General features: G+C 41.5%; 1 protein-coding gene across 1 annotated transcript in view; it reads right to left on the reverse strand.

Annotated features, from left to right (window-relative positions):
• The window catches only part of TMEM135 (transmembrane protein 135), a gene marked incomplete at both ends in the record, with an annotated part of 183,066 nt that extends 160,262 nt beyond the window's left edge, over window positions 1-22,804 (reverse strand). The window contains 3 exons of the mRNA XM_080354938.1: window positions 2,804-2,896; window positions 8,349-8,476; window positions 22,664-22,804. Coding sequence (XP_080211064.1) covers window positions 2,804-2,896; window positions 8,349-8,476; window positions 22,664-22,804 — 362 coding nt within the window. The remainder of the gene's footprint in view (window positions 1-2,803; window positions 2,897-8,348; window positions 8,477-22,663) is intronic.
• Between the last annotated feature and the right edge of the window lie 2,755 nt (window positions 22,805-25,559).

A 25,559-nucleotide genomic window follows, 5' to 3' on the forward strand; every position in this document is an offset into this window, starting at 1 on the left:
TTGTTTTCATAGAGGAGATAACCATACTTTATAACCAGCAAACGGAATCCACGTGGACACACTAACGTGCAATTTATATCTTTATAGAACTGCAGCGGTATAATAAAATACAGATCGTTTCCTGAGTGAGTCTGAAGTTTCTGTGCAATGTCACCTCCCCTTCTGATCAACAGTGCCGTGCAAAATTGGCAATTACATATTACACAGATACAAGCTATAATCAAACTAGTTCTGTAACATATCAGAAAACATGCTCCTCCTCAAGATTATAATGTGCGTAGACAAGCTATCCATCTCTTTTTCCCTTTCCTCCATAAGAATTCTAAAATGTACAAGGCTGGCACACATGAACAGCAACATTCGAAGAAAATCTGATTTACGAGCCTGCTGTTCCCAAGTTTAGGACTGACAGGGACGCTGTGCAAGCAAATGCCAGTGAGGAACCTAAAATAGGGTATCCACTTGGGAAGAGATTAAGTGATTAAGTGCAATGTTGCTGCCAGCTGCTAGAAGCAATTTAAAGGGCTAGAGATACATTTATGAACTCAAATCAGGACTTTTTCCCACCTCCCTGATTTTTCAATATGATTTGTTGTAAGCTACTGAGGAGATGCCTGCAAATGCCACTGGGGCTCCGTGGCAAATCTCAGTTTCCTAAGAGACTACAAGTTCATTAAAATTGGATTTTGCCTGTAACAGAAGCTAACAAGCAAATAGATGTGAAATCAGAAAGTCATATTTCACTAAGTCTGTCAGCAGCAGCATTCCACACATTATACATAGTTAGCATCTGATAACATACCAAAACACTTCATATTTAAAAAAAAATTAAACTTGCAACTACCTTTTGATGCCATTTAACATTTTTTATTAATAACAGTGACCCCACACTGTCATCCCGCTGCACATGTTGTGTTGCAATACCAACATTGCCTTTTTACATTTTACATGATGCAATATAAAATGAACTCTTTAAGCAAAACACCTTAGGTCACACGTTCTGGATTCTGACCGAAAGGAGAATAACCTTCCAGGAATCGGGTATTTCAGTATTATTCATTACATATGTGTTGTACCAATCTATTCTTGTCATTTTTGCACACCTCTATTTCAACTTCAGTTTCTTTCGAATTTTACATGCTAAATAGGAGCCTGTTAACACGTCAAGGCTTTCAGATGTTGCCACCAAGACTTTTAGAAATCCCCACTTGACACAAAATTTATTTGCATACCCTTTCGCTACACTTAACAAGCTCAGGTTTGCAAGTTTTTCAGAGTCATTTCACTGTTACGCAAAAACCTGGTAGGGATTTGGGTTCACACGCAGTTTCAACTCTTTGCTGGCAAATACTCTGAAAGCTACAAGAAACTCACAAATGGACAACCAGGCTGATCTCATCCCCTTATGTTATCTAGAAATATTAGAAGCCTGACACACAAAATCATCACACTGTAACAGGTCCGTAGGAAAAGTCAAGCTAAGTGTTGTCCCTGGTCAAAGGGAGAAAACGCATTTGCTCTCATGGCAAAACAAAACACTCATGTCAACATCAGTGCTGCAGTCTAAGCAACTGGACAAAATTCTACCAAGATATATCCACCCTCTTAGGATGTAAGAGTATTATGATGAAAATCAGTCAGCTAGAAAAGACTTCAAAAAACTGAGTTATCCACTTTATTACAATTATCTAGTTACATTAAATAACATGATTTAGAAGTGTTCCCACCTTTCCAGGACTTCTTATACATCCTCAGTCTTCAATAGCAATGGATAGTGCATTGTCAGTGTCCTGTCCTTTTAAAACAATCTTATCTAAAACTTGTCTTTGACTTCATTTAATCCATGACTGAAGTTTAGGAACAGGGCCTGACACACAACAACATGATGTATACATATTCGCAATTATTTTGAAGTCACTGCTTAAGGAAGTTTCAGAAATTCATAGTAACCAAAAGTACACAGTACTAAACCTCATCACCTGTTAGAGAGTCATCCCTTTCGTTACCTTTTTGTCACCTTCTCTACTTTGAATAAAACCTACTAACTAGATGACTAAAGCATCTCCTTTCATATTAAAGTAATCACACATTATAACTTTCACTATTGATACAAACTATCAATTTAAGTTCAATTTCAAAACATTAAAGCCCTACAGCCCAGGATCTGACCTGTCACCTTTCAGGGGCTCATCACAAATGGCAGGTTTGGGCTGCCCTTGGATCGCTTGGAGTCTTCTTCCCACTCTTCACGCCTTCACATCAAAGTTCTCCTTGATAGCTGAACTTTCGCAGCTCTCCTTAAGTGAAACGTTTTGCTTTCGGTAACAGGACATTTTGCCCAACTTGGATTACTTCAGGTCTTCCAGGCTTTTTTTTCACAACATTCCATTACTCCGCTATCTTAATTAATGTCATGCTGTTAACTCAAGTCATCAGTAACTTCTACTAGCATGCCCTTTCTCTGTGTATAATTGCAATCATTATTAAAATTATATTAAAAAAACCCCACACAGCTTCATTAGGGAATCTTAAGCAACCGAATCTCATCAGGCAATCCTAAGCAATCCAGTTACACACCAAACAAGAAAAACAAACCACAGAAAAAGAAATTCGATGTTGTAAAGTGTTTTTTCACTTTAGCTTCCCAGATTTAAACCTCAGGTTGCAAAAGACACTGTTTTGAATGAACTACATTTCAAACATTCTGAAACAAAAACACTCAATTGTCACATGTCAATCATCAAGTGACCAAAACAATAAATACCATTATGTAAAACTGGAAATCGATAAACACAAACCATACCTGCTTTTCCTTTCGATGAGAATAGCCATATAAGAAGCAGGTAATGCAGCACCAAAGCCAGGAGACCAAAAGTAGAATTTTCCAAGTAGCTTCCTGAAAATGTAATTTGTATACATATTATGTGCAAAGCAACCAAAAAGTTGATGTACAACACCATATTTTACCTTTATCATGCAATTATGCTTGTTTTATTAAGATTAATTTTGTCCCTTTACGTTAATCAAGACTCACAAAAAAAACATTAATCATTATATTTTTGCAGTTGGATAGTTCTCAGAGGGGTTGCAGGCATTAATTACAGAAAAGTCTTCCAAAAGAACTTACAGTTGCTCCTTGTGGAATGTAGTGATGCAAACAGGTGAGCCAGAAATCAAATCAAATTATTATAACATACATCACGCTCCAAAGAGATAGTCAGCTGATGCTAGAAACAGTAAATCACTCATTTGCAGTAAGCCAAGGTACCCATCTGTACATTGCAACTGGAAGCACCAGTGACATTGCAGTTCTACCAAGGTGGAAAAGCTCATTTTTTGCAACAAGATCTGGGTTTCACTCAAAGTCCGCACAATTTCAACTATCAAAATTCCTCCAACAAGAAGAGCTGAAAAAAATGATTACACAAATGACAACATCTCAAAATATTTCTATAAATTGGTCACTGTTAAACAAGGAAAACCAAAATGCACGTTGGACACAATGCCACCAGGCACACTTGGTCCGTGCAGGACACCTGCACCTTCAAACTAATTCAGGTTGATCACCAAAGCAAACAATGGTCAGGCAGTCATGAAATTTGGTAGCATGATAATAAACACATTTCAGTCGCAGTAATGCTGCTCAACTGATAAGCACTATCAGTTCAGGAAAACATTGGTACAATGGGGTCTACCCTTCCAAAAACACAGAGAACAAAATACAACAAACAAAATGACAAACACATACAGGCTAGAAAAGGAAACTTTCTTAGATAAAATTTCATGTTGACAACACAGGAGAGAAAACAAAGATAATTAACCAATACCATCCGGTTAGCCGTCTTTCTTTCTGGCTGTAAAAGGCATGATTAGCCTCATTTCATACTTCTGCAAAAATAACATTAGCAGTGAGCGATGCCAGCTTATGTTCAAAAGTGAAAAGAGAGCCAGTGTATCAGCAGCAAGTGATGTAATGGCAATTACACACCCTGCTCATTCCCACGCCTGCAAAAGGATAATTTCTCCGGATGACAACGTCAAATGCTGCAGGAGCTGAAGTTCATTATTAGGACTCTCTTGGAAAGCAATTACTGTATGAAGTTTCAGAGAAGCCATTCTAAACATCTTAATAAGTATGAACACATCTTACCAGACACACCTGTTAAGTAACAGAACAACTGTCTTTTCTGTGGGAAAGAAACAGGAATTTGCTCTTTTGGCATGGTTTAGAATCCCTCTACGAATGCTTACATGTTCAGTTTGATAAGATTCCAGAAACAACAGTAACATATTTTACATAATAAAACCCAGGGGAAATTAACATGTCCAATCAGTAAATGAAACATTTAAACTTCTGTTTTCTCTTATTATTTGTATGTTTATTTTCACATGGTCTATGGTTAGAAACTGGAATGAGAAATATGAGTTCTTCCAGGTTATGCATCTAAGTGTACAACTGTATCCAAAACTCCAAGGCTGGTTGATACATAGGGCTGAATCTAATTAAGCAAGAGAATGTAAAGCTGCACATGGACAAACTCAAACCACTCTAGTAGCTAAACTAAGAGAACTATGACTTCATTAAGTTTTCCATTTATTAAAACCAAAAAATCTAAAAAATATCACACCTTTTATTTAATGTAATGCTTGTCAGCTCTGGAGCCCAGACAGATGTGGAGTTCTGCATCTCACCAGCAAAAGAGATTACAACCCCCAGCTGGCCTGTCACACATCCGTAACAGAGATCGTCCCCTCCACTGCTCTGCCAACAGAACCGTCTGCACATACCCCTTAACTCACTTCAAGGAAAAAAGGAGGAAAAAAGTCAGCCAAGTCAGCTTGCTAATCTCTGCTAGAATGAGAACAGCTATCCACAGCCTAAGCCTTTGCTGACACTGGATGTGGATGTTCCTGAAATTTTGCCTTCCTGTGAAACGGTGAGAATGTTAAACCATGCCTGAAATTATCTAATTGCACTTTCTTGCCTAAAGTTTTACACCCTCGCAAATACCTGCAGCGGTTTCAATTTTGCTGGGCTTCCCTAGCTGAAAGGAAGCAAATACTACAAGAGCATCAAAAAGATATATTTGCACAAGCCAGACTTCTCACTGACAATTACATTTTGTGTTTAGGCCTTTTAATTATTACTGGATGACTAGGACATATTTTCAGTACACACAGTGACTGAAGATCCGCTGGGACTTTGGTAAAGGCATGAACAGATGAAGCTCTCACTTTATCCAGGACACCCTACATGCCCACCAACACATCTCCTCCTCGGTGCTACAGAAACAGGAAACGGGTAACTCCAATTGGGAATTTTGCAGGTAAAGATGAGTTAACATGTCCAGCTACAAACTCTTTAATCTGTCTCTAGACCAGTTCTAACTCCAGGAGGGTAAGATCAGCCAACTGCATGGGGCTCGCTGAGCAATTTTGCTTCTGAGTTACTGCTGCTTCCATTATGATCTACCTTCCAGTCATAAAAAGATACAAAAACCACAGCATGCATCCTGTCATACAAATCTGTATGACAGCCTCTCCCCACTATCTAGTATCAGACCTGGAACATCCAGGTCTCCAAAGTCTCAGGCAATCTTTTAAAATGGTTGCAAATCAAGATCAGAAATACTCAGGCCACACTTATGCAAAACAATGTGAAGGCACTGATATTTCTTTGGTGGATTAAAACATATGATACTAAACCGTGTTCTGGGCTGGAAAATGACATACAATTACTTTTGCTCTCCTTTCCATCCTCCATCACCCGCCCAACAGCAGATGAGAGAGGGAAGCTTATATAGCTCAAGCTGCAAGACAATGTTGATATTAAGTACATTCCAAGCAAAGGACTTGTCAACGTTACGATGTTAGAAGGGCATACAGTACTCAACTTGTAAAGATGTCACATTATTTATACAGTTTTCTGGCTTGTTCTCATTTTCTCTCCAAGTAACGCTTACTCAGCCACTTCACAGTATTTAAGTAACGAACTGACTTGTTCAAAGAACCTGTTCATGACTGTCAAACACCTTCCTGATTCCTAGCAGCAATAATAGTTTAAAGCCCATCCCTGTGTAAGGACAGGGCTGCTTTCTTCCTCCTGATAGATTACTTTGCACTTTTCTCTATCAAATTTCATAAATTCTTTAAATCAACAGACCTTTCAGAAATGGATGAGAGTCAGTTTTAGATTTCCGTAACCTAAACAATCTCATACAATCTCTCCCACTACTCTTCATCCCTTTTTCCATATTCTTTAGGTATATCCAGAACAAAGGACACAGCAGGAATACCACTGGCAACCTCTTCCTATTATGTAAACTGATTATTATCCCTTGTTTTGATTAATATATATTAACTACTTGCTAATCCTTTACTAATTCCTGGAAAACAGAGGATCTTTCTTCTCGAACAGTCCTAGGAAGCAATCTTGTCAATGTCATTTAAGAATTCATGTATAATGCACCAACTGGATCATCATCAGATATATGTATTTATACTTCACAGGACACTAGTGAATTTGGAAAGTATGACTTTTTGGATAATCATGTTACCTATTGCTTTCTGAAATGTCATTTAATAGTTCTTACATATCTTATTTGCTTAATTGCTGAGGCTCTAAATTTTATCCTGGTCAGAAAACCTGCAAAATACTCCTTATGACTGGACATTCATATATTTCAATGGGCACAATGCATAAGGCTGCCTAAGCACTTGCTTCCTTTGCCTCTAGTAGTGATTTCAGTTCACCAGCTCCAATTAGTGCCCTAACCCACAGGCCGACATGTTTTACTTTCAAGTCCTGCAATTGCAGGTGGTGGGCGGTCTGGTGAGACCCTGTCAGCAGAGAATCTGCTGGAGGTGACGGCTCTTCATGGGCATCTCTCTGTAACAGAAAAAGCATGAATATCCCCCAAGAACTCGACTGGTTACTCTGCTGCACAGCTGTAAGAACAGTATCCCTTGTCACATTAAATTGTTAGAATCGTCCTTTGCATGGTTTTGGCCTGAGTGAACCCAAAGGAAGCTTCAAGGGAACGTGGAAGGCACATGGACTAGGTACTATTTCCATTACCCAGTTTGCATCTGGTCATGCTGGTTTGGACATCACAACAGCTTCAGCCAGCCATGCTCCACACACATGAAAGTGATGCCAAACCAGCTGCCTTCAGAATAAAATGCTCATCTCTTACCTGCTTCATTTACTAGCACAGGCACAGCCACAGATCTGCTAGATGGCTTGTTACCTCTGGTAGAGGAACAGCTGAAAACAATAAACCTTAAAACCACGCCGGCTTAATTTAGAGAGTAACATTTAACTACAGCACTGGAGTGAGGGATTGCACATTTACAGGCAGGTACAGGGAGGACCACTGTACAGCTCAAAGTGCTAAAGATACATCAGTATTAACACAACTCGGATTGCTAGAGAAATTCATACTCTTTAGAGCTTGTTGTTTAAAGATTCACTTTGAACTCTGCAAATGATTGACTTAGAAGTGTTCCATGGCTCCTCAGCCAGCTCCTCTTTTAGCGTTCTCCCTCAGCTTTGAAGCAGCCTCTGAACAGATCTAGAGGTAGAATATAACGGGTCTGATTGACTCTTGGAGAGGCTGTTGAGTGCACTGTCAGATAACTTTCAAAAATTCATAGCTACTGTGGGCTTTCCATGTCAATGTATAACATTTCTTAAAATAAATGCATTTAGATCTAGGACATCATCATGTTCATAAACACGAAAGTTTAATTTTTAACTATCCTGACAGTTATTTGAAATACACACTGGAAAACAGCTCAGAATACACAAGTGACTTCTATATTAATTTTTCAGAGCAAATCTGTATCTTACAGAACCCCAGAAGCTCTGCTGGGATTTCTTTCATTTCTGTCCACAGATAAGGAAAGTACAAACTTGGATGGCTGGATAAAGTTTAGGATAACTAAAGGTCATCACAGTCCCCGAATCAGGGAAACAGAAACCAACGTCAAATGACGTCAGTCCTTCCTAGGTGAAAAAGGCTATGCCTTCTCAGTTCCCATCTGGAATATATTTGAATTTCTTGCAACAATGTATTTTGAATCAGTAAATCAGAGAAAATGAAGCAAAGTGAATACAACGACTTGTTTACTTATTAAAACATAACAAAAATAAGAAGGGGAAAAAAGGGTTCATATTCAGATAGTAAGACCAGAAATCAAGATGATGATGGCACAGATGTTGCTTTTTTTACTCCTACCTGTTACAAACAAGCATATTATAAAAAAAGACATATTATTCCAGAAAAACAAAATCTGCATAGAAATAGCTTTCCTATTACATTTAATTTTTAGGACAGTATACCAACCTTAGAATGCAAAAGCAAACAATATACAAGCTCCCATTTGCTGTCAGAAAGGAAGTTGATTGCAAGATCTCAGGTAGCAGTTTGTGCAAATAATAGTCAAGTTTTCGTTTCCTGAGAATAGCTGCAATCTGAGGGAGGAGGGAAGAAAAAAAAACAGGGGGGACAAACTTTAATTCAGTTAGTCTCTTTTTTGCACATTGTAAAAAAAAATAAAAAAAGGAAAAGGAGACATGCCCATTTAAGTAGTAAATCAAAGCCTCTTAAATTTGCTGGTTTTATGAACAATACCACAAAGATTTCCTTTGAACTTGTTCCAGCTGTTACAATATTTATACCAGGAAATACAGCAAGCAATCCTAAATGGGAAGCATAGGCAGAATTTTATTACCTTGTTACTGTTGGCCCTAGCAGTCAGAAATGGTGTCTGCCAGATAGCAGAACTTTTAGGATGTGATAAATTTACACTGACTTATGTCTTCCAGACAACTGGACTATCCCATAATTAAAGTCAGAATATCACTAAAGTAATCCAAATACAGGCCCTACACAGTGTCTATGAAGTGATGATGTATTTCTAAGAGTTTTCTACTCCAGTTACCCAACTGCAAGTCCTCAAAAAAATTTCACTATCTGCTGGAAGATCACCACAGTCCTGACAAATTTTATAGAAGAGGTATGCTACCTCTAAAAAACAGCCTATAGCAGAAAACAGGCTGAATCTAAAAACTAAATAGGTTTTTTGGTGAGTTTAACGTATGTCCCATGTTTTATAAAGAACAGTTACTTAATGACTCAAACACTGAATGTCTTCAAAGCCTTTTTTGACCACAGAAATTGTGCAACTATCTAGTAGGAAGGTGTAGAGAACCAAGCTCTTCTCTGAGGTGCACAGGGGTAAGACAAGAGGCAACAGACAAGTTTGAATACAATAAACTCAGATTAGACCTAAGGAAGAAAAACTATCACTTAAAAGAGTGGCTGAATTTTGAAGCAGGTTGCCCAAAGCAATTGTGGACTCCCCATCACGGGAGATCCTCAAAACTCAACTGGAAAAGGCCCCAAGTAACCCCATTCAACTGGCCGTGCTTTGAGTCGGGACCCTCCAACTCATGTGCTCCTGTGACTCCATGAAATTATATTTTGGGTACGTCAAATGACAGATTTTATTGGTTTTTCTTTTTAATAGCATTATCATCTTTATCTGCACCGATCTCCCAGGAAGTCTCAAAACTGACAGAGAAGTCTTCAGTTAATTATTAGAATTAGAGAAGTTCCAAACAGAGTGAGCTTCCTACTGCTGGTGCTGATAGGAACGGTGAAAGATATCCTCTTAAATCAGTGTTGGTGACACCTCTCAAAGTCTTGGTTCCTCAATTTAAAAACATGGAGGAGGAACTGTTCCTCTGAAACACTGTCCTCTCGTACTGAATAGCAAGTAGATGTTTTAGATTCAGAGATGGGCTAAAACTAACCACAGGGAAGTTCTGCCAAAACTTGTTTCCAAAATGAAGCCTGAACTAAGGATTAAGGAGAACTCCATGCATAGGAAGACTCTTGAAAACAGATTTACACATTACTTAATCAAGTGTCAAGATTGCTTAAACCGTAGTGGATTAGGTAATAATGCAATCCAGATAATCTTTCTTTTGAAGGAAAGACTTAATGCAGTCTAAACACTGGATCACCAGTTGCTACCTCCTCAGCTATTTCTAGTCTATTATACATGAATATTTGGAACAAAATAACAATGTTTTCATTTTAAGAACACAGATCTTACACCTGCAGAGTGAAGCCTTGCTTCCTCAGACCAAAGTGTCGTAAGTACAACAGGAAAAATTGGTATATTATAAATTAATATCAAATCAAAGTCAAAAATTTATTTCTGCAGCTTCTCCAACAAGTTTTAGACTAATAAAAAATTTTAGTTTCCCTTCTCTTTTCTAGTGCCAAGTGAAAAACAGAAAAGACGCAGGAACAACACCACACAAACCAGGCCAAAGACACATTGCTCACAAGAACTGAAAGACCTGTATGCGTAAGGCTAATGGAGCTTGACACATGCCCACTGAAAAAAAAAACCTCATTTTTAAAGTGCTTTATAGACATCAGCTAAGCTAAATATTGTGTACGGATAAGAACAGGCAAGAGCAGACTATGGAGCAGGCTCTCTTCCTCTCCTCCACCACCAATGGTGTGATTACATGGAAAAACAGAGATATCTCTGGGTACCACCTTGCTCTCCCTTTCACCTCCACACACTTCAAAAAATTACTATTAAAGTTGAGGTTGGCAAGAAAGAAAGATTATAAAATCTGCCAGACTGCAGTAGTTCATGGTTCCTGCTGGGACAGACTTCACCCCAGAGAGCTGAGAGGACACTGTGATGAAGGCAAAATTCTTAGAATAAAGGCACTGCTCAAGATTTAGCAGCAGACATTGGCAGCAGATAGAAACATGGAATGAGAAGGCATCAGGACATCCAGAAGATGTTTCCTTGGCAAACTACTGATCTCCATGAAGATGCTAACAGATGGAGCAGGTCTGCAAGTTACCTGAGACTCCTTGAAGAGTCAGGCAGACAGAAATTAACATCTCACTGACATTACACTGCCAGCTCTCCTGCTATCCAAGAAGCACACAAATCCTAGGACACCTTTACTTAGGCACCTAAGGGTGGTCTGCATCAGGACCATAGTGATGACGGCTGTAGAAGTTAGTTTGGAGTGTTTTCCACTACAAGAATGAAAGAGTGCAATTCGGATTCAGCTCGCTGATCCAGTTAACAAGCACATACCCAGGAGCGGCCAAAACCAGCTCCACACTTCTCATTACTCTCATAACCATTCTCCATAATTTCTTAGTTTCACTATTCTCTTTTTGAGATAGAGTGACAGAAATTTTACAAAATAAAATTCTTCAGTGTTTACAAATTATTGCAGATTTCCAGCCTTAGTAAGATAGCATGGCATGTCCGAACCACCAGCAGAGCGCTGCTGTGACAGATAACGCCATGAGTGTTTGCGGCCGTAAGAAACCCAGACATGAAGCTGCCTCCCCTCACCTCTAAGCCAGGGAACAGAAGCAACACACTCCTCACACCACAGTGAGACCATGATTTCATGGAAAAGAACAATTCGCTTCCAGCGCTGCCTCTCCCTCTCCTTCTGAAGCCATGGTGTTTCTCCTGCCTATTACCCTTTATGAGGAGGAGGAAACTGCCCCAAAAATGTCTGGAAGCAGGGAATGCCAGGGGATTAAGACCCAGGTTTCACTTATTGATGACTTTTCTGGGCAGAATGCAGCCTCACCTACCCCAGGGTGAACGCTCCAGCGCCTCCTTTGACTAACAGCAGCTTAGGAACACATCAGATTCACTTTAACATCCTACTCAGGCTTTCCATAAACTATCGAGTCACTGTTAACATCTCTTATTTTCAAGGCATCCAATGACCTGGCCTCAAGATATTTAGAAAGGCTACACAACTCTCTGGGATATAGACTGTCATTAACAACTCCACCCTTCCATGTAACTTGCATTTAACCAAGACAACCCTTTCCTGTACAGCACCACCTCTCACAAAACAAAACATGCAAGAACAGTAAGACTGTGGAATAAAGCTTCACAGACTTCACAGATACTAAAAGCTGTTATTGACTCTGCCATTTTCCATTCCAGATAGAAGGCACATGGTTTATGCTTCTCATTTGCATATATAATGCATATCTTTCATTAAAAAAAGACAACTATAAAATCAAAATGTCACCCTGTACACACATCTCTCTAAGGAAGAGACTAAAGAGGGAATAAAAGACCTTATATAACCAATGTATACCATGTATCCAATATACTATAGAAACTCTAGCTCATACACCATAATGCTTGTTACTAACATTTAAAGTAACAGATAATGGCGCCTTTTCAAGCAGCTTTGATCTCTGTAGGTAAAGAATACCCAAGTTAGAAATACTTAACTAGCATTAAAGATTTGATTTATTTATTCATCAAGAAAAAAATCCAACCCTATTAAGAACCTTCTGAGTCAGGGTAGAGCATAATTACTCCTTGTAACTTAATTTGCAAGAATTCTAAGATACCTGCATGGTAATAAAGAAAACGTGTATTTCAAAAAGCAAAACTAATGTTTTCCTCTCACCACAAGTTTTCTTACACTGCGACGTTTCATGCACTGAAATGAAACTGTAAGCAGCAGCACATTCTGCAGACGCGGTCTTTATTTGTCTACGTAAGCATTAAACGGAGACTCCCGTACTCCCATCCACCCTCCCCACCAGCAGCTGAGCCCTCTGCCTGCAACAGCCTTCACAGCCCTTCCTGCAATTCAACCCCACGCTCTTCTCTCTCAAAACCAGCAGAGCTCGAGCCAGCAGCGCTCTGGAAATAGGACAGAGTCCAGCTGTGCTAACATTTTTACACTCTCATCTTCTAATACAGTCAATTAATAAATCCTTTCTTTCTCAATCTCCCATAAGAAATACTATTATACATGCCCAAACTCTCAGCAACTAAGAGCAAAAGGGAATTTAAAGCAGACTATGCACCATAGGCAAAAGGCCTAAGAATGTCCAAGTTTTCAGAACCTTCTAATTTCCTTCTGTTTGCATCCACAAGTTCTAGCTCTTGATCTCCCTTCAGTCCAACAGTCTGCAGAAAACACAAGCATGCTGCATAAGAAACAAATCACAGTTAAAGGAAAGAAAAGGATCAATGAGGGAAAAAAAAGGATGAACCAAAAAGAGTCATAGATAACTCATAATTCAAATCATAAACAGCAGAACTAGAAAAAAGATAACACAAGATTTCAGGAAAAAAACTGAAAATAACAAATTTAATTCTAAGAAAAATCTGATATGTTAAAATATTAAGAAATAAGTAGTCAGAAAAAAAAAAATCAAGTATTCAAATACCATAAGACAGGCATTAAAGGATGTCTCAATGTTTTAAATGCCTATTGGTATTTTTCCAGTGATTTCCAAGTCCATAAGACAAAATTCCAAGCCTCTCCTACATACAAAAGTAGAGTTTTGTTATTTAAATGAGAGATGAGCAACTTATATGTAATGGTATGTTGAAATTTTAAAGAAGTTAAAAAATCACTTAGCAACAAGTCTAAAGCATTAGTAGCACAGAGATACCATAAGAAAATTATATTTATTGCTGTATTTGCTTCATCTGTGCACGTCATACTTCACAACTAAAACCCAGAAGAGATTATTAAACTAGGCAGGCTGTGTATCACTGGATATTAGAACTATGAGAGTAAGCATATGTGCGTCTGGATGAAATTTAGAGATATCACAACACTTTAGTCCTCAGAAAACTGAACTTTTGCACTACAGTCAGACAAGACAAATCCCTCACTCTCTGGTGACACCTCTGATAAAATATATGCCGATTGTCCTTGTGTGACATCGGTGTCCTACGCACACACTGGGGCGGGGGAAATTAAACACCAGCCAGCCTGACTTCCAGAGAATATATTTCTGGCTCCAATGATGATTAGTTTGATACTGAGAATGCGGTCAGGTAAAGCCTCTTGAAAACAATAAGCCAAGCAAGGGAGAAAGATTTTCTTTCCACACCTGAAGACTGACCCAGCACTGCCTGATGTCCCATTACCACCTGTGGGAAAACTGAAAGCAGAAAGCCTCCGACTTATTTTTTAAGACAGATAACTCCTCACTTCTGCACACAACTGTTTAAAACTTGAAACTCAAAATTCAGTTACACTTTAATGCACTTCTAGCAGCCTTAGAAGGTTTTTGAAGGCAACCCCACACCCTCATTACTTACTGTCAAAGGGAACGAACAGCAGGATTAATACATGACAGCACAGCAAGAGACATGAAGACAAACCTGTCCTCCAAAATCCTGGAATATACAAGCACCAAACCGATTCCCTGAACAGCTGATTGTCTTTTAAGCGCCTAGTCCAGACTGGAATTCTCCTTCTCCTATCCATCAACCCAATGTAAGCTGACCACAGATTTACTCTCCAATGGTAATTGCCCTATTTCACATACAGTTTAAAACAAGCTCCAATTTAACTCTCACTAAAACACTTTGGCCGTTACCATCTTGAAACAGAGAGACAGAAAATGTCCATATATGTGAAAAAGCACTTAATTCATTAAAAAAAAACACTGCTATGAAATTAAATTTTGCATTGGTGGAAAAACCGTGAGGCTACTACATCGCTGAAACTGTTTTCATGTTAATAGAAATGAGGGTAGAAAGAAGGAATGTGCGTTTTACACCTTTATGTACAGTACAATACCAAGTGTAGCTGGAAGGAGGAGATCACCCCTCAAACCATATGCAGACATTCATGAAGTAATACAGTGGCCACTCAAAAATACTGCTCATGATTTGAGCTCTAAGGCCTCCTGGATTTTTTTTGTCTGAAGTATTTTTTAAAAGACTACTCAGTAAAAATAAAGAAATAAACAGAAAACAAAATATTTTCTAGCATTAACTACGCAATTCACATAACTGCATTTTGAATCTTCATCAGGAAAATGTAATTATTAAAAAAAAATTAAAAATTAAAAATTTAAAAAAAAAAAAAAAAAAATCAGTCCACCAGATTCAGGGTACCATCAATTTGTGGAAGAGTATTACTTTCTTTTTTTAATTTAGTCTTCATATACAAATTTTAAGCCTTATAAAACCAAGAAATCGGCTATCGCTGCATTCCATTGGAAAAGGAACACAGGACTCCAAACAGAGCTTTCCACAACCAGAGACACCCGCCAGGCCTGATTATTTTAATGATGTGTCATGTAACGTCTACATGTAATCATCATCCACCTGCAATAACCTGCACTTCACCTCCACCAGCCTCAGTCTTCACCAGTGCCCCTGAACTACAGATTCTACAGGATGTTTTGCATGACTTGATGAATGTGCTAACTGGCCGACCAAGGTACATGGTCTGACAGGTTATGTGGTAGATGAAAAACCACAGACCTTACGCCAACCCTGCTGCTGTGTGCACAACATCATTTTTTCTCTCCCTCCTCCATTAAACCACCATTTCCTAAGTTTGTACACAATGTATGTCTTTAAGAACATTACCACTCTGTCAAATTTTAGTGAAATCAGCCAAGACATACAGCATGGATTGATGGAAACTGAAAAAAGCACTACCATCTCTCTCATTCCTTCACAACATCCAAATAAAAATCAAGCATATCATAACAAACTTTTATTAAAAAAAATAAAAGTAAAGAGAGAAGAGGGAGCTGCAGAAATATTCAGACATCTAGCCAAATTTCCAGGAAGGCCCAGTTCAATGGCATTTATAAGAGTGATGATCTGGCACGTTTAGGTACCTCCAAAATGCAAATTTATGATCAATAATGCTGTGTAGATGGTTTATATAAAATATATGCTGCACATAAGTTATAAAATTTTCCTTGGCTTTTTAATTAAGTCACATGCAAGCTAAAAGCAAAGCAATCCCCAGTATTTAAACCAGTTAACACCTCAGTTCACTCATGCAGAAGGCAGAGCTACAAAATTATGTCAGATTTCTTTCATAAATGTATCTAGTTTTTTATATGTCCTGTTATAACTGTTTGCAATATTGCATGAATTTGACAAGAACATTATTCCTTTGATTTATAAAAATTATTTTTAATCCCCTTGGAGTAACTTAAACTCCACATGCCCTCAGGTCACACTTGGGTTTTGAAAGACACTTATTCAAATCAACAATTTGTTTCTCATGCCTCCTCTTAAACATGCAGATTTGTCATTCCTCAAGTAGCTGGTCCCTCCCTGATTTCATAGATTACAAAACCTGGCTTCTAGATTTTTTTCATTTCGTAAGTCAAATACTCTGTGCCACCTGCTCTCTACTCTCTCTGTCCCTTGCAAGACATTACATGAGGTTCATCGTCGGGGGTGCGTCGGGTCACTTTGGCTTTTTTTAAATTTTCCATATCATCCACACAACTAAAAAAAGAAATGAACGGTACTCACGTACTCTTTGAATGACATCTAAATTACCTTCAGCCCTGGCATCACTTTCATTCCATAACGACTTATTTTCACCGCTTGTTTCCCCTGTACGTAGATGACTAGAGGGCTATTTTTCATAGCCATGAAAGGTCAAACTCAGTAGCATTTTCAATTATTCTCCCCCTACCCTGAAATTCTTGCACTCTACTATACTGCTGTACCAACCTAAGAGAACAGATTTACATCTCCTTAACAAACAGTCCCTTTTATGATATTTGCTGGTTCCCAGTATTTACAGTGTCTTTACCAAGATCTTTGCCGAATCAGCCAAGGCTGGAGCTTCCACCATTTCCACCATTACTGCGATGCAGACTCCAGGTTACTCCTTGTATTTTTGAGCAAAAATTCTTCAGTCCAATGGAATTCATTAACTGTTTCTTTTAAAATTCTCAGTATCTCAACAAAAGACTATTTTTGTTTATTTTCAATTTATGACAGAATTTGCCTAGCCTAGGCCGAAAGCCACCTGAACAGAGCAAAACAAACACAGCCTGGAACGAAGATGTCACAACCAGTTTAGTAACATTTAAGCTAATTTTAGCCACATTTAACCGAGCTTCCAGAGGAATCTAAAGGCAAGAACACACTGACCTACATGTCATTCATATCACAGCACAGACATACAGGACATCACACAGTACTAAGATGATCCGATGTCCCAGCACAACACAGCCACCACCATCACTACAACTCCAGGTACCAAGTCCCGACAGGAGCTTCTCGATGGCCTGAGCAGAGATCCAAGCTGGCACACAGCAGCATATTCAAGGGTGACACTAACCTCCTACCTCCAAATACACAATGGTTCATGGCACAAACAAACAAAAACCACATTTTAATATACCCAGCAATTCTGGATTATTTTAGAATACAATTTGGTCAGTACAGCCTTCTCGGACACCTCAGAATGGTGAGACACGATGACTGTCTCCCCGCTGGCAGATAAAACAGGATCTGTTCCAGCGTTAGCTGGCTCCCTGGCTTTGCTCAGGCCCAGTCCAAACAGCTCTCCCCAGAGGAACTGCACACAAAGTGAGCCTGAAGCAGCAGCACCATGGCCGGTGTGCATCATCTATCCCTGGGGCCGAGCTCTGGCCCTGTCCTACAGCCATGTAAATACAGCCAGGAAAACGATGGGACATGCACTCTTCATTCTGTTTCACCTCCAGTTTTCTGTTTTCCATCCAATTCATTAGCGCAATAACTCGGTTTGTTATTGCCTCTAGTCAATCAGTGATTTATCTGTGAAGAGACATGCCAGCTACCACATGCAAGACTACTCATGTCCCTCCCACGTTTCTACAGGGAGAAAAATCATCTTATACAATTGCTGACAGCAGTTGTCTCTTTAACAATAGCATATACAATGCTGCCCTAGAGAGCTTAAAAAACAAATAATACAGATTAAGAGAAGGAATACACATACTCGGGGTCAAAAGAGAGCCTAGGAAGATAATAGCACTGGAATCATAAATAGGGGGGAAAAAAAAAACTTTCGCTATAGAAAGAAAGAGAAGCAATTGGCATCTAAGAACCTGAAGGCCATTAAAAAGCACAGGAGGAAGTAGATACAACACAAGTATGAAAAATATTACAAGTGAGACCAAAATAAGTCTGAAATGAGTGTGAAAAGAGTATTAAAAGCAAGATCAAAAGGAGTATGAAAATGGCATGAGAAGAAATTAAGTGAAAGAGATCAAAAAAATAACAGCAAGCTCCAAGCATCATTAAAAGACATTTTGGAACAGCAGACTCAGGTTACACCTGTTCTGCTGAACAATGGGCTGAACCATCCTCAGTCCAGAGGACACGTCGGACAGACCCGCTGGCACCCACACTGCTTTAGGCCGGGTGCTCCTCTCCTTCATGCCAGCAGATCTGTCTTGGAGACAGAGCCGGGAGTAAACAGTGAGAACTATCAAGGGGCCAGGGCTTAAGCTGCTCTCTGGCTGCATCATCGTGCAGCAGAGGCAACACTGAAAGAAGGACGAGCGGCAGATGGAAGGTAGGAAGGAGCTGGTGCTGGGGAGGAAGGGCAGGAGACCTCCCTTCAGTGGTGCCCAGTGATAGGATGAGGGGCAACGGACACTGAAGCACAGGAGGTTCCTTCTGAACATGAGGAGAAACTTCTTTACTTTGAGGTGCCACAGCCTGGAACAGGCTGCCCAGAGAGGTTGTGGAGTCTCCTTCTCTGGAGACATTCAAACCCACCTGGACACATTCCTGTGTGATCTGCTCTGGTGAACCTGCTTTAGCAGGCGGGTTGGACTGGATGATCTCCAGAGGTCCCTTCCAACTCCAACCATTCTGTGGCTCTGTGAGAGGTGTCAGTGGGCAGGGGAAGGTGTGTGATCAAGAGGGGAAGGGCAGGACAGAACCCAAGCTGGAGAGGCAGGGAGGTAGCCTGGCTTAAATTAAGTGAAGAAAACAAATGATCAGACTAGGAGGAAGAAAAGGTGAAAGGCACAAATTACTCTAGTTACCCCATAGGCAAAAAGTTAGAAGAATCAGCTGAACTGCAAAGCAGCCATAGACAATGTTTACCTTATTTAGATTAAGAGGAAACATTACTAACAGATCCAGTTACCTCTGATACACTAGCAAAGGCTTCATACTAATGACTAAGCATATTCACCTATAGCAAAATGTGCACCATCATCAAACAAGTGCCTAAAACTTACAGACCTTCAGGAAACAGAGGACTTCGCTCCAATGCATGAGATCAATGGCAGATTTCCCACAGAAATCAACAGAAATCTCAGGAAACAGAGGTCAAATCAAATAACCCAGCTTCTCATTTCCCTTTCCCCAGCTTTATGCAATTTCCCTGTTAAATCATTCTCTTCTCCCCACCTCTCACAATTTCTAGAATTCTTCATCTTTGAAAATACCCACTTACGCTCTCACATTTTCTTTAGCCTTGACTAACCCAAAACATAAGCATAGATCAAACAAACTATAACAAACTCTGATGAAAAACTTTTTCAGTAAAGTTTTCTTAAACTATCAAGGCAAGTAGTTTTTTAAAAAGTGTAATTATAAGCTGTATGGGAGATTATTTGGGGTTTCTTTGGGGAGTATACATGTTAAGCCATTTTTAACTTTTCCCTTTAATCTTTTTGTAAAAGTGGGTCTCAGAAGACGTTCAGCATTGGGACACTTGGTTTGTGAAATACAAGCAGTCTTAATTATGAAATAGATATTCCTGTCACCCAGTTTGTATGTGGAGGGACAATTCAATTTAGATACAAAACCTACTTTTGCTAAAGCAGTCAATTTGTACTGGAGCAAAAATAAAGATGGTGAAAATATGGTATCTGAAGATTACAGTTTTTCTAACATAAAAAAAAAAGTGCACTTTAAAAAAAAATAAAAAGCATAGTGCTACTTAAAAGAAAGACTCTTCACAGCCATTTACTGAAAATCAGTATTTTAGTAATCAAATACCAGCACCACTTAATTTGGCTCCATCAGCCTCCTACTGACTGAAGAGAAGCAAAACATTAAAGAGATGTGGGGTGTAGATATTAGGGGTTTAGACTCTGGATTACAACCATCCCTAACCACATACTCTCCCACAACAACCTCTGGCAATCTATTCTCATCTGTTCACTCTCATTCATTTCCACACAAGCTTTTGTAAGCGGAAACTCTTTCACCTATTTTCCCTAGTTATTAGCTTGTGGCAACAGGAGGAACAAACAAGCAGAAGACATTTTACAGGCTTGACATAGAAAAATGAAGTGAAATTTTCTGTTGCTGAGCCATACAAAGGATTGGGACCAAGTAGTACCAGAAACATTCTGAACATATACTGATATAAAGATAAAATAACAGGAAGTTCATGCCCTTATGTGAATCTCAGAATACAGAAAAGGACCAAACATTTGTGCTGTCCAACTGTGATATTTAATTACAAATACAAGGTTTTCAAACACAACCTTAATCCAGCAAAGAATGAATTTAGTGATGACTCTCCTAATTCAGGAGTATTCCTTTCCTGCCAACCTATTTAATGTGCAAGACTCCTGCTTCCTCCTCTGCAGTCTCCTCTGCACCCTTTCACTCGTTACCTTACACTGTCTCTGGTACTTGTCGAACCTTGCTTAATAAATCAATTCAATTCGTTAATGCAGCTGAAAATTACCCCACCTAAAAGCAAGTTAGTAACCTCTTCTGGATCAGTGAATGAATCAAATCTGGTCAAGGAGGGATAAGGTCTAGGACCACACAAAGAAGGAGAAGTTATGTGTCTGGGACCAAAGGAACACAAATGCTTCCTCCCTCCTTACGTAACACCAAGATTTTTGAGCAACTCTGCTTTAGATTACTCTGATAAGTCAAGTTAATCACTGAAATTTAAGAAAATTAAAAACTGTAAAGACAGCAGTTTAAAAACTGATGCAGACATTTTGCAGCACAGCATGACGTTGGTTGAGAAGATTCCCACCCCACCTTGGATTCATGACAAGATGTAACTGTTTATGGGGCCACAACGTAAAACTGATCAGAAAAACATCTCGGATTTTGGGGTTTGTTTTTCTTCTCAAATAAACAAAAACGGGAGCTTTCCCCCTAACCTGTGACTGCACAACTGAGTGAACTGTAACATAGCAGGATGCTCTTTACCAGGCTTGACTGCTAGAGACCTTTGATTTAATTACAGAGCTGTTTAAGGTGCTTTTAGCCAGATGTGACACATCACCACTACACCTCCCATGGCTCACTTCAGGTCCATTCTCTTCTGGTACAAGTACTGATGCTCCCACACAGCAAACTCAATCAGAAAACAGAACCAAAGGAAAAAATCAGTGGGGAGGAGAGGAAGGAATGTTTTTCTCTGTATTAGTTTCCTAATCCAGCTTACAGAAGCTGCCACTTCGGTTTTGTTGGTTCAGAATGAAAACGTTCGCTGTCAGACATGACAACTCCTTATGTCCACACTGCTACCAAATAGTTATTAACTGTTTAAAAAATGTAATTAGGTATCGCCACAATTTTCACTCAAGGAACACTTCAATGAGAGCTTAAATTAATTATGTCAGGAGTGCTGCAGTCCCACTCCTTCCCTCCTCTTTATTACATATCTTGATAATTTTGTTGTACCAGCACTGGTACAGAGTTGAAAGTACAGACTCAATGACGTGTTTTTCTTTCCTTACAGCTTAGTTTGGGGCCAGCTCACTACTCAATCCCTCAAGCACCACTACAGGAGAAACACAGAGGTGGGGGAACAGAAAGAAGGGCTCACCTACTGCGATTCCAGCTTAGATCAGCTTTCAGGATACATTTACACAGATGGATGCAAACAGATCCTGACTCCTCTACCTACACCCTAATTTGCTGGAAGCAAGCCAGCTGCAACCAAGGTGATATAATCAAGCATAACTGCACACTAAAGCTCACCTGTAGGATACTCTCTGAATACTTTAGCCTTAATGTATTTTTTTAGCCTAGCTTGATTATGCAATGGAACCTCCTTGATCCTAAGGCAACAACTACCAAGGTGTCACCAACAATAATACACATGTGCTCTTGCTACTGCCAAAGATACAATTTTAGCCTCTCAGGCAAATACTAAGTCTTTTTAATCAAGTCTCATAGATATTGGAAAACGACCAAAAAATGGTGTTCAGACTGTGTCCGTGCCCTTCTTCCCCATCAGCTTCACCTCTCCCCCATCACCTGTGGTGCCACCAGACCCACCACCCCCCATGCCCTTCTCCTCCCCTCCCAGAGCCAGATTCACACACTCCCTCCCCTGCCCCAACCCTTATGCCCTCCAGCCCTCAAACTGAGCTGCGCCCCCCACCATCTCTCTCCTCCCCAGCACTAGAGTCCCCCTCAAAACATCCTTTTTCCTCTTCCCCTCCACCCCAAGGTCACGCTGCCATCGAAACCTCTCCTCCCCTTCCTCCCCCAAAACACTCCCCACTCCAGACCAGCCTCCCTCCCCTGATTTGTCTCATGCCCTTCTCCCTGACCCAGGCCAGGCTCCCCCCGCTCTGACATCCCCTGTGCCCTCCCCAAACACCCCTCATGCCCTTCCCCTCACCCCAGCCCCTCTCACATCCCCTGTACCCTCCCCTTACACCCCAGGCCAGGCTCACCCCGCCCTCACATCCCCCACGGCCTTCCACCCCAAAATAAGGCCCCCTCCCTGACCCCCTTCATGCCCTTCACCCAGGCCAGCCCCCCCCACCGTCCCCTCACGCCCTTGTCCCCCCCACCCAGCTCAGCGCCCCCACCGCTCCCCACCCCGCAGACCCACCAGGTAGAGGGTGCCGTAGATGCGCAGAGACTCAGCCAGGGCGCCCTGGGTGATGTGCAGGATGGCGGCGGAGCAGCGCGGGTGCCAGGTGTGCCCGATCTCGTAGCAGCTGTGGGGGATGGACTTGCTCAGCGCCGCCATCTTTGCCGCGCTCGCGGCGGAGGGGGCGGCCACCGCGTCACCGCCGATGCAGGAGAAAGGTCGCGCGGGGCGCTCGCGGCGGCGGGGTTACTCGCGGGCAGCCGCTCCGCGCGCCTCGCCTGAGGCCCGCAGCCAATCGGCGGCCGCCGGGGGGCGGAGAGGGGCGGGGGCGGGGTGGAGTGAGCCCCCGCGCGAGATGCGCCGTGCGCGTGGCGCTGCGTGTCCCGTCGCCCCGCATCCCCCCAGGAGCCCGCCCGCCCGCCGCCCAGCCCGCCCCCCGCAGAGCCCGGGCCGCTGTGCGCGCTGGGGGCCACGGGTGAAGCCATGCGTGGGGAGGATCCGCCCGGAGCACGCTCCGTGGCGCGGAGCGGGGGGGTGGCGGCTCCCAACGGGCGAGAAAGCCGAGCCAGGGCTGCACGGCGGCGGGCAGGCTCAGGAAGCGGCGGAGGTTTCTGGGGCGGACGGGCTCGGAGTGTGTGTGCGGGCCGGGCTCCGCATCCCCCCGTGCAGCCGAGCGGGGGAAAGGCAACTAGAGCCATGTGGGGCAGTGAGAGCGACTGCACTGTGAGGAGAAGCTCAGAAGAGGTTGATTCTCCCTGTTTTGGAAAGTAGGGGGGAGGAGGAGGGGTGTTACAATGGCAGTGACTGATGACACGGTTACAGTTCAGTTGCAAAACTGGCATCTGGTTCCAGCTTTAAATTTTTATCTTTTGGGACTAAATAGGCTGGCTGCACCATGATCTGGGGATTTTACATTAGGTCTCTGCTAGGTAACAGTTCGTGGATGCTCAGTCCCAATGGAGCAAGTACAGTGTGTACCTTCTGTGCAGTGCTCAGGTCAGGAGAGGTTATTTCAAGACCTAATGGGAGATACATTCCAAGGCAAATTAGAAGATCAGCAAACTAACCTGCAGTCAAAAACAGACTTGAAACAGATCCACAGCAAGAAAATTCCTCCCCCGTACAGCCTGCCTCAGATTCTCCTCCTGCACAGCCCACGGAGTTCCCCATGTTGGTCAAACTTGGGACCAGTCTGTACCACTCCCAAAATAAAGCAAATTTGTCATTCATTTTGCCAAAACTTCTACTCCTTCCAAAAATCCTACTATGGGTGCAAGAGCATACTTGCATGTCAAATTTAGTGGATGGGTAAGTTGGACGGTTCACAGAGCCACTGAGAGACTGTTTGCAGACTCCCAGCAAATCTGCAGTAGGAGATTTTTGGCCTAAATAGTTCAATTATGCTATTTCAGTCAAGCGTGCTTCACCAACCAGACTTCTGTTAGGTAGAACTCTGTCTGTGACAGTCAGTCTGTATTTAAAATCTAGTAGAAGACCCTAGAGGTAACTTTAAATTCAGCTTAAGAGCAGAGGTCCAGGTCCCCTGCAGCTGCGTGTCTGAATAAAGGAGTGAACGTTCCTGTGTACTGACCCTCGTAGAAAGGCAACATTGGCAAGATAACCCGCTGGAACATTGTCTGGACTTTGGCTTGGACTCGGTGCTTTGCTGGCAGTTTTTGTATTACTCTGTTAAAGAACTGCTTATGGGTAGAAAAGGCAATTATTGCCTAAGATATGGATTCTGGCTCTCTTGTGTGCATGTTTTGGCTTCGATACTACTCTGGGCTTAAGGTTTGCCTGCTGCCTTGTATTTGTGGGCAGGGAACCATGGCATGTACAATATTGATAATTGCACAAGCTAATAATTTCACTGCTGACACACATTTTTGCAGACAGTCCTAATTTTGTAGGTCTTGTCCCGCTCAAGGAAGACTGTTAAAGAAGTACCCAACAAGATACCTTGTTCATTTGTGCAGCAACGCTTATCTGACTGAACAGCTGCCAGATCAGAACTGGAGGCTTTTTAATCTTTCCTGTTGGGTCAGCTGAGGAAGACTCTGACGATGCACTGATAAAGAAGGCGGCACAGCCCTGACCTTGCTTCAGGCCCTTTTCCATGAGGTTTCAATATGCTATTCTGGGAAGAAGCCCTAGGGATAAAGCAACATGGGAATACTGCTGATAGCCCGGTTTTCCTCGGATGACAGCTCAGGCTGCTCTCTCCTGGGAGAAGCTTACCCTTGGCTGGAACTGGGACAAAATAGTTTTGGAAAAGGAAGGAGTCACATGAATTTAAAAAGCATTGAGGACTGTTACTTTTTCCCCTGTAAGTACCTGGGGTTTTTGGGATCTCTCCTTGTCGCATGAACAAGGTTGTTTACTGGGAACAGAAGGCTGTGTCTATAAAGTTACTTAAACACCAGTGATGAATCCTGTGGCATAAGGCCAGGGGACGTGACACACACTGCTCAGGACTTCCCTTGTGAGATCCAGGTGTCCTGGAGAGAGTTCTTCGGTGTAGTCCCAAAAATAAAACCAGGGAGTGAGCTAATCACTAAGCAGCCTGAATAGTGGGGGAGTTGAGAGTGCTCAGCTTACTCCCTGGTCCTCATTAATGTAGCAGTATCAGATATATAAATGTGAATAAAAATATAGGCTGCCAAAAATGTCAGATAGGCACGTGAGCCTCATTAGACTAGGACAGCTACGGTATCCCGGTTTCTGTGCCTTGTGCCACAGAAGGGAGCAATGTGGCAGCATCTCGCGATGTGGCAGCATCTCACTGACTCTGCTTCAGTTGCCCACGTACCTATTTGCAGCTGGGTTAACAAAACACCACTTTCAGCACAAGTTCAGGGCCAGACTCTTGAGCAAGAGACCTTAACTGGTGGGCAGCACTGCAATGCTCCGATTT

Source organism: Nesoenas mayeri (assembly GCF_963082525.1).
Source record: "Nesoenas mayeri genome assembly, chromosome: 1".
NCBI lineage: Eukaryota > Metazoa > Chordata > Aves > Columbiformes > Columbidae > Nesoenas > Nesoenas mayeri.